A 16,241-nucleotide genomic window follows, 5' to 3' on the forward strand; every position below is an offset into this window, starting at 1 on the left:
ATTGGGAAGAAATTTTGAAATTGTGGCCTTGTGCCACTCATATCAACAGGCAACGATGGATCTGGCAGAAAATCTCGATAGAAACGAAGAGCAGCATCAAGTGACGCCCAAAAGATGCCGAATGATATATTCCGGCTGATAGGGAAACATAGCCGTGGCAGGTTAGACATGTTGCGATACTCACCCAAAAGTACTATCGTCGGATCTGGACGAGGAGGCATTGGAGGCATGAGGTTTCAAGGTTCTTATGGAGGATCGTTGTGGAGAAAGTATGTATACTGTAGGCATGATAAGATAAAGCGGAGTATTTGAATGGTTGAGGCTGCGAAAATTGCATCATATTCATTAGTCCCGGCGTCCAGTGCCAAGGATGATCAGAGGTATATTCACAGATTCGAATAATGTATCCCTATACACGCCTAACGCCTCTTGATACAGCGATTTTGGGATCACGGGATCCACTTCAACAGACCTCCAAGCTATTCGTCATCTTCATCTTCCCATTGCTCCTCTTCTAAGCGTCCCTTTGCCGACTGAGCCATGATGGCCTCCTCAGCATCCCCCTCCAGCCCTTCACTGTCGAACCCATCTTCCATCATTTCGTCAAACAGATCACTATTATTGCCGTCGAGGTCCATCTCATCTTCTTCGTCATCTTGTTTTTTCGCGCCACTGGCAGCACGTTCCTTCTTCTTCCTCTCGACATTGGCCTTCTGCTCTTTCCTTCTTGCTTCCTTCTCTTGCAGCTTCTTCTCCCACCTCCTCTCCAACTCTTGTTCCTCCGATTTGGTTTTCGTGATGGTTTCATGCCACATCGTTTTGCCCGAACACATGCCTTCCTCGACCTTCATCATGCGCAGCTTCATGCGCGGACCCAGCTCAATCAGTTTCACGGCGCGGCGCTCCACTTTGTCGGTCACGTCGTCGTTTCCCTCTCCATTCTGTGCTTGAAGAGCGGCAGCCCGCGCTTTGGATGATAGCACTTTCCTTGGTGCGTTATCGAGAACCTCAACCTCAGCATCCGTGTCCATCTCGCTGCCACTCGTGCCATCCGTCATGTACCCATCACCCCCCTCGCCGCCAATCATGAAGTCGGAAATATCCTCCAGCTTACTCAGATTCGGCACACCACCTTTCCGTGACTTCTTGGCACCGATCAGCTTCTCAGCAGCATTTAGTCGCCTCAGAGGCTTGGACACGCCAGCGGTTTTGGTGGTAATGGCATAGTGTCGGAAGTTTATGACAAAGGACCCATCGTCCTTGTCCTTTGCGGGTTCTCTGTTCAGGAGCAGGACTCGTCGTATCGATTTCAGCGGGGTGGTCGTTGGGTTAATTGGTGGGAACAGCGACTGGAAGATGGTGGTAGTGAGACTCTCCAGGTGTTTCGGCACCTTGGAGTTGGCGTCGGCGCCGGGCGTGGAGAAGTTGTTCATGACCAGCAACGGCGGCGTGATGAACTCCTTTCCGCCGCCCTTGGGATGCCGTTGCGCCCTCCTGACGTCTTTGCACAGAGAGTACTTCTCGACTCGGAAATGCAGGGTCGGGCCTCGCGGCGCCAGACACATGCGCAGGTTCGTGTTGCCCGTCTCGGAACGCGAAAAGAGCATCAGGTGGGTGACGCCCAATGGGCCGGTCATTGTAACGTAGTCTCGTAGGCGGTTCGCACGGCGCTCCTTTAATCGAGTTGCGGTACCAGGTTCCATGACTTGACGGACATCCTTTGCCAATTGACTGACATTGGAGCCAACCTCGCCTGCGCCGATACGGATCACCATGCTCTTGGGATTTTTGGCGGTCGCATGGCCCGGGGCATTGGTCTCGGGGTTGCTGGCACCAACATGGGTGCGCTTCTTTGTTCTTCGTTTCGCCATTTTGCGCGTGTCAATTGGGCGATTACTTTGAATTGGCAATACCTTCGATGTTTCTTTCAAGCTGTCAACAGCTCTGGAAATTTTCAGGGAAGGCCAGGCACGCTCCCCGCTGTAATGGCAGAAAAAAAGTTTTGGGTGAGATAAAGAGCCGCTTAGCCCGATAAGCCTTGAAGGCGGTCAAATTTTCCTTGAAGCTTCACCTGTATTAGAATCAGTCCCTCGATCTCTGGCCCAATCCTTCTGCTAAAAGGACGCTTGCTTCAGTCACTCAGAGTCTACCAAAAGGCACACAAAACTCCAGGATCCTGAAATTCCATTGAGAGCATCTTTGTGCATATCGACATCCCCGTTTGCGCGATCCTCTTCAATTGCAACTTGACCCCGCCAACCCTCCAAGCAGCCAACATGTCGTCCGTCAAGCGAAGAAAGCTGTCGAGCGATGCGCCGAAGTTCCAGATGAATGCGCCAAAGCCGAAGCTCAAGGCAGCAAAGATCCAGAAGAAAGTGGTCCCCGTAGAGCCTGAGAGCGACAGCGAATCGTCCAAAGGCGAACACCAAGAGTCTGCCAACTCAGACGCGAGTGATGATGAAGAGCCCACAGAACCAACTACGCAAGACGATCCTAGGAGCGACGCAAAACATGGCGACGCCGCGGCTTCTGAAGAAACAGAGGAGGAAGTCCCTAAAACGTTCAAGGAGCTTGGGGTCGTCGAGGCTCTTTGCGATGCTTGCGAATCGTTAGGCTACACGCAACCAACACCCATCCAGGGTTCGTGCTTTCAAGTACCCTTCCCCAGGTCTGCCCACGAGCATAAGTGGCCCCGCGCCGTTGTGCGAAGCCTTCAAGCTCGCGGGACAAGAACCAAAGCCTTTCTCCTGGCGCCTTGCCCGGAAGCGATTGCTGATGCCGTTGAACAGCGAAGTCTATCCCGTTGGCTCTCCAAGGGCGTGATATTATCGGTCTGGCAGAGACAGGATCTGGAAAGGTACGCATAACGAATCTTTCTGGCCGTATACATTCAACACATGATATATGACTGCCTCAATCCGACACCTTCTAGAACATCAAGAACTGATTGATTGCTTCTTGCAGACCGCTGCGTTCGCCCTTCCAATTCTTCAAGAGCTGCTGGCCAAACCCCAACCACTGTTTGGCCTTGTACTCGCCCCGACGCGTGAATTGGCCGCGCAGATTGGTCAAGCCTTTGAAGCTCTGGGCTCCCTCATCTCAGTACGATGTGCTGTCATTGTAGGTGGTCTAGACATGGTATCACAATCAATTGCTTTAGGTTTGTATTTCTTCCGGTTGGACGAGCACGGTGGCAGCTAACTCTCAAAAGCCAAAAAGCCGCATATCATCGTGGCCACGCCGGGTCGTTTGCTTGACCATCTCGAAAAAACCAAGGGATTTAGTTTGCGCCAGCTGAAATACCTGGTGATGGACGAGGCAGACAGACTGCTGGATTTGGATTTCGGCCCCATTCTCGACAAGATCCTTAAGTTTGTGCCGCGAGAGAGACGCACATACTTGTTTTCAGCTACTATGTCGAACAAGATTGAGAGTCTCCAGCGTGCTAGTTTGCGCGATCCGCTGAAAGTCAGGTCAGTTCCACCACCCTCCTTCGCCCCCGACTTATTGCTCGCGTGCTTGGAGATCGATTGCTGACTGCTGAATAGCATTACAACCAACAAGTATCAGACCGTGTCGACACTGCTGCAGAACTACCTGTTCATCCCGCATATCCACAAAGACACGTAAGACTCTACGATCAAACCCCAAAGGCAAATGTTCAAGTGTTTGCTAACATTGTGTGTCTAGGTACCTCATTTTCTTGACCAATGAATTCGCGGGTCAGAGCGCCATTTGTTTCACTAGAACAGTTTGGGAAACCCAAAGAATAGCGATCTTATTGAGAGGGCTCGGATTTGGGTGAGTATTTGATTCAGTTGCCTAGCTCTGCAGTAAATGTGTGCTAAGCGCGACTAGGGCCATCCCACTTCACGGCCAACTCTCGCAATCAGCACGTCTAGGCGCCCTAAGCAAGTTCAAAGCCGGAAGCCGAGACATCTTGGTGGCCACAGATGTTGCTGCCCGTGGTCTGGATATCCCGAAGGTCGATGTTGTTTTCAACTACGACTTACCACAGGACAGCAAAACTTATATCCATCGTGTGGGTCGTACCGCCCGAGCAGGAAAGTCCGGAAGGGCCATCAGTCTGGTTACCCAGTACGACCTGGAAATTTGGCTCCGCATCGAGGCCGCGTTGGGTAAGAAGCAGGAGGAGTACCAGACGGACAAGGATGAAGTGATGGTATTCAAGTCGAGAGTAGAGGAAGCCCAACGGCATGCGCGGAACGAGATGAAGACGCTGATCGAAGACCGTGGAAACAGAGGTGCCACCCTGAGAGGCAAGGGCAAGTTCCAGCCCAAGAATGGTAAGAGGGGACGCGATCACATGGATACAGAAGAGGGCTAGTTGAACTATGTGCGCTGAAACAGTGTTATGAGGTAGTATAATGGAAGTCAGTTTATACCTTGCTTGATTCGATTATTCGAGACTTAAATGTATTCATGACGCTAGCTCACAGGAAGGTCATCTAATGGGAAAACGCACTACAGTACGGTGCTCTCGTTCAAAGAGATGAATACATCTAAGATCCAGAAGAGTAACATTAGGTGAATCGCACGAACCTAGCCTAAGGAGAATGGTCACCAACTAAATTAAGATTCGAGAAAGCAGATACTTTATATAACACTTACCGCATTGAAGGTTGTATAAATCAAACGATCATCACTGGCTGAGGGAAGGGGATGTCTGCTTGAGAGTGGTAGTGACAGAAGATCGACATCTATATGCGAGGAGCCACACCTCTAGCGGCATACGTGTCAATAAAAATGCACCCCCGAATTGAGAGACATCTGAATTATAGCAAACTGTGGGCAATATAGCATATATTGGCCGCGGTGGTGATAGAGGGAAGAAACTAGAAGGCTGCAGTGGAAGGCAGGGCTTACAATCATAGCAGCGGCTTGGGCACGACCTGGTCCACCCAACACAATTAAATGCGCTTGAACTTGTTTCAAGAAAAGCGTTCAGTCACCAGAAAAGTTGCAGTTGCTCCTCTTCTTTGCACACTTACCTCTCACCCCATACACAATGGGTATATTCAAGGTCTCAATCCTCCTGGTGACTGTTGTGCCTACCATCAGCAGCCACAGAAAAATGAAAAGAGAATATATGACAGACATTTTTATGTGAAAGACGCCGGCTATGTATCACAGGAAATCTTATAAGTCTTACGGATGTCAAGGTTGGACTTTGAAAATTGACACGAAGCCAATAAGATGATCCTGGAGAGTCGGGCACTAAGGCGGATATCGAGCCCGGAGGCTTTCATCTAATGAGAGATGACACCAGTCAGATAAAGAGGGAATATCTTCAAAGGCGAGCATTTCGTCCGTTGTCCTGTGTATGAGTAAGGAGCCTTAATAAGATACCATCAACAATGCTGGAACCGACGTCGACTTCACTTTTGGCGTGGGATAATGGTCTGTAACGGTAAATGATCTTTTCGTTGAATGTGATCATCTCTCGGGAGTCCTCTTAGGATTGTACTGTAACCAGAAGGGTCTTAGATAGGTAAAAATGAGCGGTGCCTCGCCCCACGGGCAGAAGTTGAAGTATTGAGATTTTTCTTGGGTTGGTACTATCAATTGGTGTTTTCATCTTTATTTGGATGGATGAGGGCGTTGAAACGAAGCCTATTTGGATATTGATACCGGCGGCCTGAGAAAGCTGCTGGCAGCAAAGAGCTCCAGGGAAATACACCGCAGCTTCCGGCCAACCACATGGACGGAGTGAACTTGGGACAAGACGAATAATAGGGAATCGATGACAGGAAACGCCTGTCGTCATGCACTACAGAGGACCACAGCTTAAGGCGTGGCTGGGGGGACTACCATAACATAGGCTAAGGAGGAAGCGTCTGCTGATATTTGTCGAACAACGCACGCACTCCGACGAAGTGCTAGCTAGCTCGAACGGAATTTCAGGCAAGGTTCAGCCAAGAGCAGTGACACCTGTCTGGTCGATTGGTGACGAGGAACAGTGGTAAAGAAGGAAATGAGTCGTAGCTGATGATTCTAGATATAGGGGAAAGCGCTTCGTGTACACATGGGGGGAGAGTGGTGGGCAAAAGACGGAAAGGCGAGAAGTTGATCAAGCGTCGAACCGAACGAAAACTAGCTACAATTACATGGATTAACCATATGTGACAGTTCTCGTCCATATGATCAGGGTACCATTACATTCCCAAACTTGTTTCAACCGCGATCGGGGTTAATAGTTAAAGTCCGTATCGGCTCCGCCTTCAACACAGTGGGTTCCGTCAGCCGGACCTCCGTAACATCGAGCCCGAAGTGGAAGTTCGTCGTGCCCCGACATCTCCGCCTCGTGAAGTACGCTGGGCCAGTTGTAGACCAGGCACTAGAGTATATGAACAGCCAGAGCTCCGTTTCCAGTAGCAGCAGAACACAGCAGTGTTTACCGAAGCACCTCAATCAATAACTGCAACGCTTACTCCTCCCAGTTAGATCGCATACACTTTCACATTTATTCGAGACCAGTCTCAAATGGCAGCCATCAGTCCCCAAACAACCATCCCAATAGTCATAATTGGAACAACCCGTACGACGGCCCTGTAAACAAGCAGCGTGTTCCATAGCAAGATCAGCAATTCATCCTCACCCTACCAAATCGCCGCCGTGCTGGACAAGACCGAGTCCCCTGCATCCCTCCAATACACAGCCCCAAACCTGGCCGTCGTACTCAACGCGCTAAACCCGCGCCCTCGGGCTCTGGTGACGGGGCCTGCGATTTCTGATGCGCTCCTGCCGGAAATCGAAAAGGTGTGGACGGAATTCACGGAGAAGTGGGGTGTAGATGGGGTATGGGTGGCGCTGAGCAAGACGCATCCTAATTCGGGGCTGCCGCCGGTGGGGACGGTGGATAAGTTGTTGAGGCAATTGAAGGGGAAGTTTGGGGTATGAGGGGGAAGATGTATGGTTGGTGCATCTGGCTGTGTACAATGCTCAATGCATCATCTGAAGCTGCATCGTATCTGACTACTTGTAGATGCACTCTGTCCTGATCAACCCACGCATTAACTCGTAGAATTCAGCTGCGGTTACTAATGTAGTCTCTTGAATCTAGGTAAGGTCAGAATTTCGCCTTGAGTTCATGGTCACATGTCCAATTTAGGAGAGCTGAATCCCTGGAGGAACCCAGCATGCAAGCATGTGTCGCGTAACCCGGCTTACCAGTTACGGCAAGTAAGTTGGTCTTGATTCGCTTGAAACGACTCAGTACGGGGAATTTGAAGAGGGTCGCGCCTAGTTACGGTTTGTGAAAACCAAAACCCCGTGCGGATGTTTGATCCGAGAATTTGCTTGGTGGCTGCAGGGCGCTTCAAATTCTTCAACGTAGCACACCGTACGACCAAGACAGTCTCAATAGCCTGTCAGCAGCCGCTTGCAGCCTCATCAGCGTTGCTCGTACAGCTCGTACAACTGAAACATAAGTGTGCACTTTCGTCCATGGCTGGGAAACCAACTAGGTCGACATGAAAACTTAGCACCAACAGGATGGAAGAAGAGACACCACCTCTTCGGAGTTTTCATCACGAAGTCATGACAGATGTGGGCTCGGGTTTGAGAAATGTTGTTGGATTCGCAACCTCGCCGAACCCAGTCCTGAACGTCAAAAAGGTGTCATCGCTGCAAGTGCTGTCTGGCGAGCCTGGTCAGCTCCAGGTGAGTGAGCAAGCATGTGAATTGGTGCCGAAATAGGCAGGTGACAAGGGAGACAATCCTTCGCTGCCGTTAAGGTTATTCGCGACTTCCACAAGATGCTAAAAAGTTGCCTCCACCAACAATTCCACGCCGAGGCAACCCAAGAAACGGGTAAAGCAGCCAAGCCCAACTTCGCGCACGCTGGCTGGCTTGTCGGTGCCATGGTCGCAATTGGCGTTGCAATCAATCGTACAGCAAGAAGGGATTCCACTTCTGCTTTCCACCTCCCGCTCGTCTGACCACGCGCGTCGCCTCAAATGTTTCAGCTGCTACACAGAGCCGAGCAAGCTTGTTCATTCGGCAAGTCATGCCAGTCAACCAGTGCTCGCCCGGAACTGGACGCTGCGAGTAATGGCGTGCACGACCCAATCAGAGCTCGAATTCACTCAAAACCCGACTACTGCTGCCACCACGGTGATCTATGTGCTTCGATTGGAGGCACGGTGAACTCTCTTCAGGTAACAGAAGCGATCTCAGGACGGATCCGAATCTCAGCCACGTCAGCCAATATTACCCGATAGGTCGGCGTCACCGTCCTTGGGCAAACAAAGAATCCATCCAACTGGTTGCTAAGAGAGCAGTCAACCGATACAGCCAATCGCCGCAGATGCGCCTATCTTCGCGCCATTCAGGCCATCCAAGCCAACCCCAGATTGCCCAGGGGGCAACCCTGACGATAAACGCATGAGCCAATGAGCGCCCTGCCTACCGAGCTGAAAACTTTCCAGATGTTTTCTAGTCAGAAAAACGAATTGCGACCGACACATTTGCCGCGTGGCCGCGACCTTTCGATTGAGGAGTCGAGGATAGGCCATCTCGGAGTTGTCCTTGGAGAATCGCAGCTCGCCGGCGAATGATTGAAATGCGTCACAAATCAACCGCGATATTGCTGAGGATTGACTGATAAGAAGCCAGAGGAAGATCTGATGCTATTCGCGATCTGCCTAATCTGACAAGCCACTGCCGCCGGAAGCCGTCGGGCCCATTGCCACGAAACCAAGCTCAATCGCAACATGTCTATGGACGGCAATTCAAGCCCTGGCTTGTGCAGGTTTACCAACAAACTGGGATAGATTGTCACTATTTCGGTACTGTTCCGAGAAGGTAAGGAGCATACATAGTAGCAAGTGGTCAATAACCCCAGAATCTTGGGCCGGCAAACCGTGGACCTCTCATGTCTCGAAATAGAACCAAGGCCTAACGGGGTCACCGCGTTCAGAGCAGCAACCAGTCTCGTCGCTATCCAATTCCTTGATCGGCATTGGATGTGTTCCAGTCTGGGTTCCAAGGTCACCAAAATCGCAATTAATACTCGACGGGCTGCGCGCCGGAGCGATATGAGACCATTGTTAAGTTGAACCACCGTCTCGATACCTTGCTATCGTGAAGGATGCAAGACCGACTTGATGGTTAACCTTATGACACCCATAGACTCGAAGAACAGGTGCGCCCAGTCGCAATCAGTTCTTGCAGTGGGATGTCATCTCCGGGTCTAGTGTTGGGCGGCAGCGAATCAGGGACCCAATTCAAAAAGTGTCACCGAACCCTAGCAAGATCCCTGCCGTATCTGCAGAATGCCTTCGACCCTCCAGCAGCCAAGACCTGATAGATAGGGCGTCCTTCCGTTTTCGAGTAACGTCTCCACGGTCTAGCTCTTCTGGACCGCGCGATCATCGCCAGATTGCGACCCACGATTGTGTTGGTTTGCACACGGTCAAGAAAATATTAATTGGCCACTCTCCGCTCCTCTCGTCACTCAGCGATGCAGGTCTTGTTCCCCTCCTCACTCAGCTTCTGTTTCCGCGCGAGGGTCTCACAGCGGAAAGCACGTCGGGCTGCCAGTTCAACATAATCCCGATTGAATTCCGTCGATCAAGACCAGGCACCGCGGAGCTGGACAAGAAGGCGACATCATGTCGAGCTCACCCAGAAACACGTCCAAGACGAGCCTGCCCTTCGAGGGCCACAATGCTTCGCCGCAAGTAGGCGTGGACATCAACCCCGACCTGGCTCTGGATTTCGCACACGAGCATAAGCATGAGCACACTCACCACCACGGTCCTGCCGCCACCGCGAAGCAGCATGAGAAGGATGAGGTTATCTACTCTGCCAATACGACCATGGCGGGGAACAACTTGATGGACACCCCCCCGCAGGACTATCAAACGCACAAACTCAACGATGTCGTCTTGGACAAATCGGTCGACGAGGAGAGCGGCAACATAGCCGTCGTTCGGGATCGCGACGATTATGATGGTGAAAAGCCCGGGTTCAGCTTTAAACGATTTTACCGCCAATACCGGACTGCCTTCCACATTGCCTTCTGCGTCATCACTTTTATTGTGTGGACGGCGTAAGTCCTACTCATCTTGAGGCCTAGCCTTCATTGCGAATAGGTTGAATAACAGTTGTGAACAGATGGTGGGTCCACGGTCTCGTCTACCACCGGCACGATGGCCTCGGATGGCTGAAACCATTCCTGCTGTACCTCGCCATTCTTCTCCGCCTTATCTTCATCTGGGTACCGATCGCATCGGTCATGAGGCCTGTTCACTTCATTTGGAACAATTCAGTGGTCAGGGTGTACGATATGATCCCCAAGAAGCTGCACAAGGTAGGCCAAAACCTGCATGTCCACTTCCCGAAACCATGCTTCTAACATGGTTCTCTTTAGCCGCTTGCCGCATTGGTCACTGTGGCCGTGTTTTTGATTGGCGCCTTCGTGCCCGAGGAGACAGGTCAAAATACGCGGGCCAGCCGTGCCCAGTCTCTGTTCGGTCTGCTTGTCATGCTCAAGGTTCTGTACTGGACGTCGCGTGACCGCCATGCCATCCCGTGGCACACCGTCATCGGTGGTATGCTCAGTCAGTTCGTCATTGCCGTCTTCGTCTTGCGCACCCAGGCTGGATACGACATCTTCGCCTTCATCTCGTTCCTGGCCCGAACTCTGCTTGGCTTCGCCAACGAGGGTGTCATATTCCTGACGGACGATACGGTGCCCGCGTTACCGTGGTTCTTCACCAGTGTCATTCCCGCCATTATCTTCTTCGTCTCCCTCGTCTCCCTGCTGTACCATACCGGTCTCCTGCAGTGGTTCGTCGGCAAGTTCGCCACCTTCTTCTTCTGGTCCCTGCGCGTGTCCGGTGCCGAGGCCGTCGTTGCTGCCGCCACTCCCTTCATTGGCCAGGGTGAATCGGCCTTGTTGATTCGTCCTTTCGTGCCTCACCTTACCCTCGCCGAGCTTCACCAGGTCATGACATGCGGCTTCGCTACCATTGCCGGATCCGTACTCATTGCGTACATCAGCATGGGCCTGAACCCCCAGGCTCTGGTCTCGTCCTGCATCATGTCCATTCCGGCGTCACTGGCCATCTCCAAGATGCGCTACCCCGAGTCGGAGGAGACCCTCACCTCAGGCCGCGTCGTGGTCCCCGAAGACGACGAGCACAAGGCCGCCAACGCACTGCATGCCTTCGCCAACGGCGCCTGGCTCGGTCTCAAGATTGCCGGCATGATTTGTGCCGTCCTGCTCTGCATCATCGGCTTCGTCGGCCTCATCAACGGTTTCCTCATCTGGTGGGGCAAGTACTTCAATATCACGGCCGCCAACGCCCCGCCCGAGGGCCTCACCCTCGAGTTCATACTCGGCTACCTTTTGTATCCCGTTGCTTGGCTCCTGGGTGTTCCTAATGGCGAGCTCCTCGACGTCGGTCAGCTCATCGGCATCAAGATCATCACCAACGAGTTTGTCGCTTTTGCATCTTTGTCGGCCAATACCGCGCTGAGCCCGCGTGCTCGTCTTATTGCTACTTATGCTTGCTGCGTAGGTTATCCCCATTCTCACTAACTAACCTTGCCGAACGACGGAATGGCTAACATTGATAATAGGGATTCGGAAACGTTGGTTCGCTCGGAAACCAGATCGGTGTCCTGTCGCAAATTGCGCCTGGCCGAGCCGGTGACGTTTCCCGGGTTGCTGTGTCCGCTTTGATTGCTGGTGTCATCAGCACGCTGTCTTCGGCTTCGATTGCGGGTATGCTGTACACGGATGCTATGCAGTCAATGGCGACCGTTGCTTCGTCATAGGGGCCGAACTACTCAGATGTTCATGAGATTCCAATGAAGTACCGTGTTACTGTAATAACATAATAGGGCGATGTTACGTCTTTCGAAATAAGTATAATACCCCAGGGAAGCCATGAAGGCTACTATCATAGATACATTGTTTATGATACAATCTGTCCTTTGACGATATCTAAACCGCCTTAATGAGATTGAGATGACTGTAACGACTAGCTCGTGACTAGAGAGTATTTCTTCAACCACTACACTAACCAACTTCCCTGATGAATTGCCATTACTTCAGGTGGTGACTAACTTGACCTCTCCAAACTCACTCGCATGACATCCAGCGAAGGGTAGGTCTCGTGATGCTACCCTTAGAGCACAATACACTCGAAGGATCCGCTTTCGAATGTCATGTCTAGTAGGTGAAGATCATGGTTTCGGGCCACGCATATCTGACATGTCAGTGGTACAGCACGGTTGCGAATTTATTGGATGTATTTCATTCGGCCGCATGGCCAGTGCATAATTTATACTGGCCACCACTTGGCTATCCACGTGGATATAGGTTGTCGGCCGACTATACTTGTATTGAAAGCGCCTCCGTATACGCCGAGGTAGTGAGATGCACTAGAGTAGGCGGATAGTACTACATAGATCGACGGATTCACACCATCCAGATTAGATACCTGCTAAACTTACGGCTGAAGATTGCGTTGCATTAGTATTATGTCGTGTGGGGAGTAGGGCGTTTTTCGGCTGGTACCGGTGCACTTGAATTTGTGGTCAAGCTTTGGATGACCAAATCTTCCAAACTCTCAGATCTGAAGTTTCCACATAAACATACCGGAACGCGATCTGCACAACGATCTGCTGAGCTTGATTTCCCTGCGCGCAAAGGCGCGGATGTGCTACGTCTCACGTAGATGTAGCTGGTATGCCTAATAGCTGTCAAATCGGGACACACTGCAACAGCAACACTGGTTTCATACATTCCCATTTAATATGAAAAACAATGACTAAGCGCAATTCTTTTCCCAAACTGAGCAGTTGACTTTCAGCAGACTGGCCGAAGTTCACGATTAAGAAATAGCGCACTTTGCAAAGTAATATGTGCCATACGGGAATCCATCTGCACGAATCCTATAGGTCGCATTTCAGGCGCATTGGGAACGAAGCGAGCTGGAGTACGGGTATCATTTCGGGGCCGAAGTGGGACTGTGAGGGCCTCGGGCCTCGAGTGGAGCCCCCTGACTCGCCAGTATCCCAAGCCACGAATCGCAGTGCACTATCCTGATATTGCGTTCTCGTGAGAATGCTACTATATCGAAAGTTATATGTATTTCTCGAGCTTCTCTCAGAAAGGATTCGGGGAAGTAGGGTGATACATATACATGAATAGGCTGGACCGATGATCTCTACCTCTTGCTTTCTAGTCGTTGGTTGTTGTAATTCACTTGGTAAGGACTATTGCGCTACTTTTTCTCACTCAATCATTTTCTTTCGTTTTCTACATCCGGTCTGAATACGTCTGGCACTATTTAGTAGAAATTACATTCTAATGAAGTCCACAAGTTGCGGCCTGGCGGTGGTCTTGCTTTACACCAGCGCGACCGCGTTCTCGCTCTCATCACTGGGTTCATCACTGGGCTCCCTTCTCGGACTATCGGATGACGACGACGATGTTACCGCAAGCGCTGCCACCCTGAACGATGCGGAACTCGCCAACATGAAGTACTTTGTCGAGTTTGCCGCTGCGTCGTACTGTAACTCGGATGCTACGCTTGTGGGGCAGAATGTCTTGTGCACTAAAGATTCTTGCCCGACTTTGACAGCGAATTCGGTTCTGAATTTCGCATACTTGGGGTTAGTCACGTTTCTTTGCGTCTCAAGCGGACTTGGACGACGTGAGCTGACATTGTGCACAGCGATGCCCACCAAGATGCCGATGGCTTCGTAGCCATCGACGATACCACACAGACTATCGTCGTGACGTACAAGGGCACAACCAGCATAACGGACTTTGTCACCGAGTAAGCCAACCCCATCCACATCCTCCCCGGGTCTCCAATTATCTTCCCCACTGACACCACCCCCAGTGCCCTCTTCTCCACCGAATCCTGCGACGACCTCGTGTCCGGCTGCCAAGTCCACACCGGCTTCTCCCTCGCCTGGTCCGAAGTCCAGTCCAGTACCCTAACGGCCGTGTCGTCCGCCCTCTCCCAGCGCCTAACCTACTCCCTCGTGGTCACAGGCCACTCCCTGGGCGGCTCAATCGCTACGCTAGCAGGCGCCTACCTTCGCGCCGCCGGCTACGCGCTTGACATCTACTCCTACGGCTCTCCCCGCGTGGGCAACGAAGAATTCGCCGAATTCGTGACCACGCAAGCGGGGACGCACTACCGCGTTACTCATTTAGCGGACCCGGGACCGAGGTACCCGACGCATATATTGGGGTACAGACATACGAGTCCGGAGTACTGGTTGAGTACGGGGGAGGCGAAGACGGTGGATTATAGCGTTGGGGATGTGGTGGTTTGCGAGGGGACGTATAATGATGATTGTAATGGGGGTACGGAGATAGGGGCGTGGACGCCTCATGGATATTATTTTACGAAGGTGGGGGCTTGTAAGGGGGATCTGACGTTGTGGAAGAGGGACTAGGGTGGTTGAATGGAGGTTGGTGAAGATGATGCTATATTATCTGGTGTTATCCTTCTGTAATGTGCCATTATCCTGTTTATTAGTTAATGCCATCACCTAGTCATTCTGTGAAATGACGAAAAGACCTCTCGTCGAGTGAAAGATGGGTCATCTAGTTCAACTTTACAGATGAAGTCCAGTTGGCAACGGCTATGTCCTCCGAAACCTCCTCGCCTCGTGGTCATGGTCTACGGATGACTTTTTGGATATTTCCAGCCCGTTACACGGTCGTATCAGTACGTACCGCCGCAAACAACGCTTCTACGACATCCCTCGGCAAAACTGGAATGAACACTTCCTTCTTCCCCAACTTGACCCCCTATTCCTCAAAGTCGCATACCATGAAAACATGAAAGAACACATTCTGCAATCCATTTGCCAGCACAAACTCCCCAACGGGAATCCAATGGGGACATCCCTCCATGGCTGATCCCCGGCTCATCCGTACCAATCTGCACCGGCATCTTGGTTCCCTCGGCTCTCTTTTCCATCTCATCTGCATCCCAATCCCTAACGTTCTCCTGTAACATATCGGGCGTTTTATCCAAGAGTGTAATAATTCCCGGGAAGATGAGTTCGCGCTCGCTTCAAAAGTCATTGATGTTGGCGGAGTGCCAGATAACGAGGGGTTTCCCGTGAGGGCTTCGAGCAGAGAGATGGGGTACTTGGTGGCGATGAGGACTTGGGATGGGGAGCATATTGGGGGCTCGATGGGTGTCGACGAAGGTGAGGGTGGAGGGGTGTGAGGAGGCGTTGGTAGGGGTGCGATACAGGACTTGTAGGGCATTGGCGTCGTAGAAGTGGATAAGCATCGTTTTGAGATATTTGGGCTGGGCTTTCTTTAGATGGAATATCATCAACGACGTGGTACGTTGGAGCCTAGAGCTTTCGGATTGAGAAAAGGCGAAAATATCTTCTACATCCTAATTATGTAAGTCCTCAGAACAGAGTCCAGGTCCCTATCGTGAAAGACTAGCTGGATCCCAGACACTGGTAGCTAGAACCCTAGCGTCTAGCGCATCGATAGTAGAGGCTGTACTGAACCGTGTCTGTAGCAGGCGGTTAGCAAAGATGAATTGCGTTACTGTTACATTAAGGGATTGTACATTGTTCCCCTGGTCAGTCGATAAATATGACGGAATATTTTAAAAATGGCGTGGGGACTCTGAATATGCAAGTACTTACTGAGTATGACGCCCGTAGTTAGCATGATATCTCCAGGCTTGGAGAAAGACTGTAGCGCCATTATAGAAACCTGGTTTCTAAGGCCGATCCCAGTACCGAAAATAATTTGAGGGCCGATATGCCGAGCATTAAAAGAGCCAACGTCGAGGTTATAGAGCAGGGCGGCACCGAAAGTGGCTAGCAATCCGCTGGTCAGCTTATAAGGCTGCAAAAAGCTTAATTTTCCGACGAGGAAACCGCCGAGAATGGAGCCCACATTATAGAGGGCCATGCAGCGGAAATGGTCCACATGATTGTGATTCGCCGCAAGCCAGTCGCATACTCTGGCTCATCGGTAACATGTTCGGCTGCAACCTCATCTTGCTTCTCTTGATGATTGTCCGAACCCAATCGCCCGCCCTTTCTTGTTGAATCGGTCGTATGCCCGGCTTTCACGTTGCCAGACACCGGGGCCTTGCTTGTACTCAAGTAGTGAACTCTGTATCGACGTATTTGGTTTTCCTGTCTTGCGTTTGGGGTGTCATCGGTAGGCTCTGTCGAAAGGGGGAAGGGGGGCGCAGGCGGAA

The 16,241-nt window shown here is 51.4% G+C and overlaps 4 protein-coding genes across 4 annotated transcripts; 3 read left to right on the forward strand and 1 right to left on the reverse strand.

Annotated features, from left to right (window-relative positions):
* Positions 1-479: 479 nt before the first annotated feature.
* On the reverse strand, positions 480-1,871 carry BCR38DRAFT_355761 (Brix domain-containing protein; the record flags this gene model as incomplete). Its single annotated transcript, XM_040856975.1, has 1 exon — positions 480-1,871. One exon carries the CDS (start codon positions 1,869-1,871, stop codon positions 480-482), a length of 1,392 nt encoding a protein of 463 aa, XP_040710221.1.
* Positions 1,872-1,994: 123 nt separating this feature from the next.
* Positions 1,995-4,411, forward strand: BCR38DRAFT_115445 (P-loop containing nucleoside triphosphate hydrolase protein). Its single transcript, XM_040853419.1, has 7 exons — positions 1,995-2,640; positions 2,790-2,857; positions 2,965-3,160; positions 3,212-3,473; positions 3,549-3,626; positions 3,691-3,801; positions 3,859-4,411. Exons 1-7 carry the CDS (start codon positions 2,277-2,279, stop codon positions 4,346-4,348), a joined length of 1,569 nt encoding a protein of 522 aa, XP_040710222.1. The 5' UTR covers positions 1,995-2,276; the 3' UTR covers positions 4,349-4,411.
* A 5,449-nt stretch (positions 4,412-9,860) lies between these two features.
* Positions 9,861-11,808, forward strand: BCR38DRAFT_355735 (NupC family nucleoside transporter; the record flags this gene model as incomplete). Its single annotated transcript, XM_040856972.1, has 4 exons — positions 9,861-10,075; positions 10,141-10,336; positions 10,397-11,545; positions 11,611-11,808. The coding sequence occupies 4 exons, from the start codon at positions 9,861-9,863 to the stop codon at positions 11,806-11,808; spliced, it is 1,758 nt and encodes a 585-aa protein (XP_040710223.1).
* A 1,540-nt stretch (positions 11,809-13,348) lies between these two features.
* BCR38DRAFT_504991 (Alpha/Beta hydrolase protein) lies at positions 13,349-14,451 on the forward strand (the record flags this gene model as incomplete). The annotated part of the gene is made up of 3 exons (XM_040864911.1): positions 13,349-13,653; positions 13,716-13,820; positions 13,887-14,451. 3 exons carry the CDS (start codon positions 13,349-13,351, stop codon positions 14,449-14,451), a joined length of 975 nt encoding a protein of 324 aa, XP_040710224.1.
* Between the last annotated feature and the right edge of the window lie 1,790 nt (positions 14,452-16,241).

This window comes from Pseudomassariella vexata (assembly GCF_002105095.1).
Source record: "Pseudomassariella vexata strain CBS 129021 chromosome Unknown BCR38scaffold_22, whole genome shotgun sequence".
In the NCBI taxonomy this organism is placed as follows: domain Eukaryota; kingdom Fungi; phylum Ascomycota; class Sordariomycetes; order Amphisphaeriales; family Pseudomassariaceae; genus Pseudomassariella; species Pseudomassariella vexata.

What these genes read in the sequence shown, in the direction of transcription:
- BCR38DRAFT_115445 (XM_040853419.1), top strand. Translation starts at nt 2,277, where the DNA reads ATGTCGTCCGTCAAGCGAAGAAAGCTGTCGAGCGATGCGCCGAAGTTC. An exon ending in CGCGATCCGCTGAAAGTCAG is followed by an intron (nt 3,474 to 3,548) that starts GTCAGTTCCACC and finishes ACTGCTGAATAG; the next exon opens with CATTACAACCAACAAGTATC. An exon ending in TTGAGAGGGCTCGGATTTGG is followed by an intron (nt 3,802 to 3,858) that starts GTGAGTATTTGA and finishes AAGCGCGACTAG; the next exon opens with GGCCATCCCACTTCACGGCC.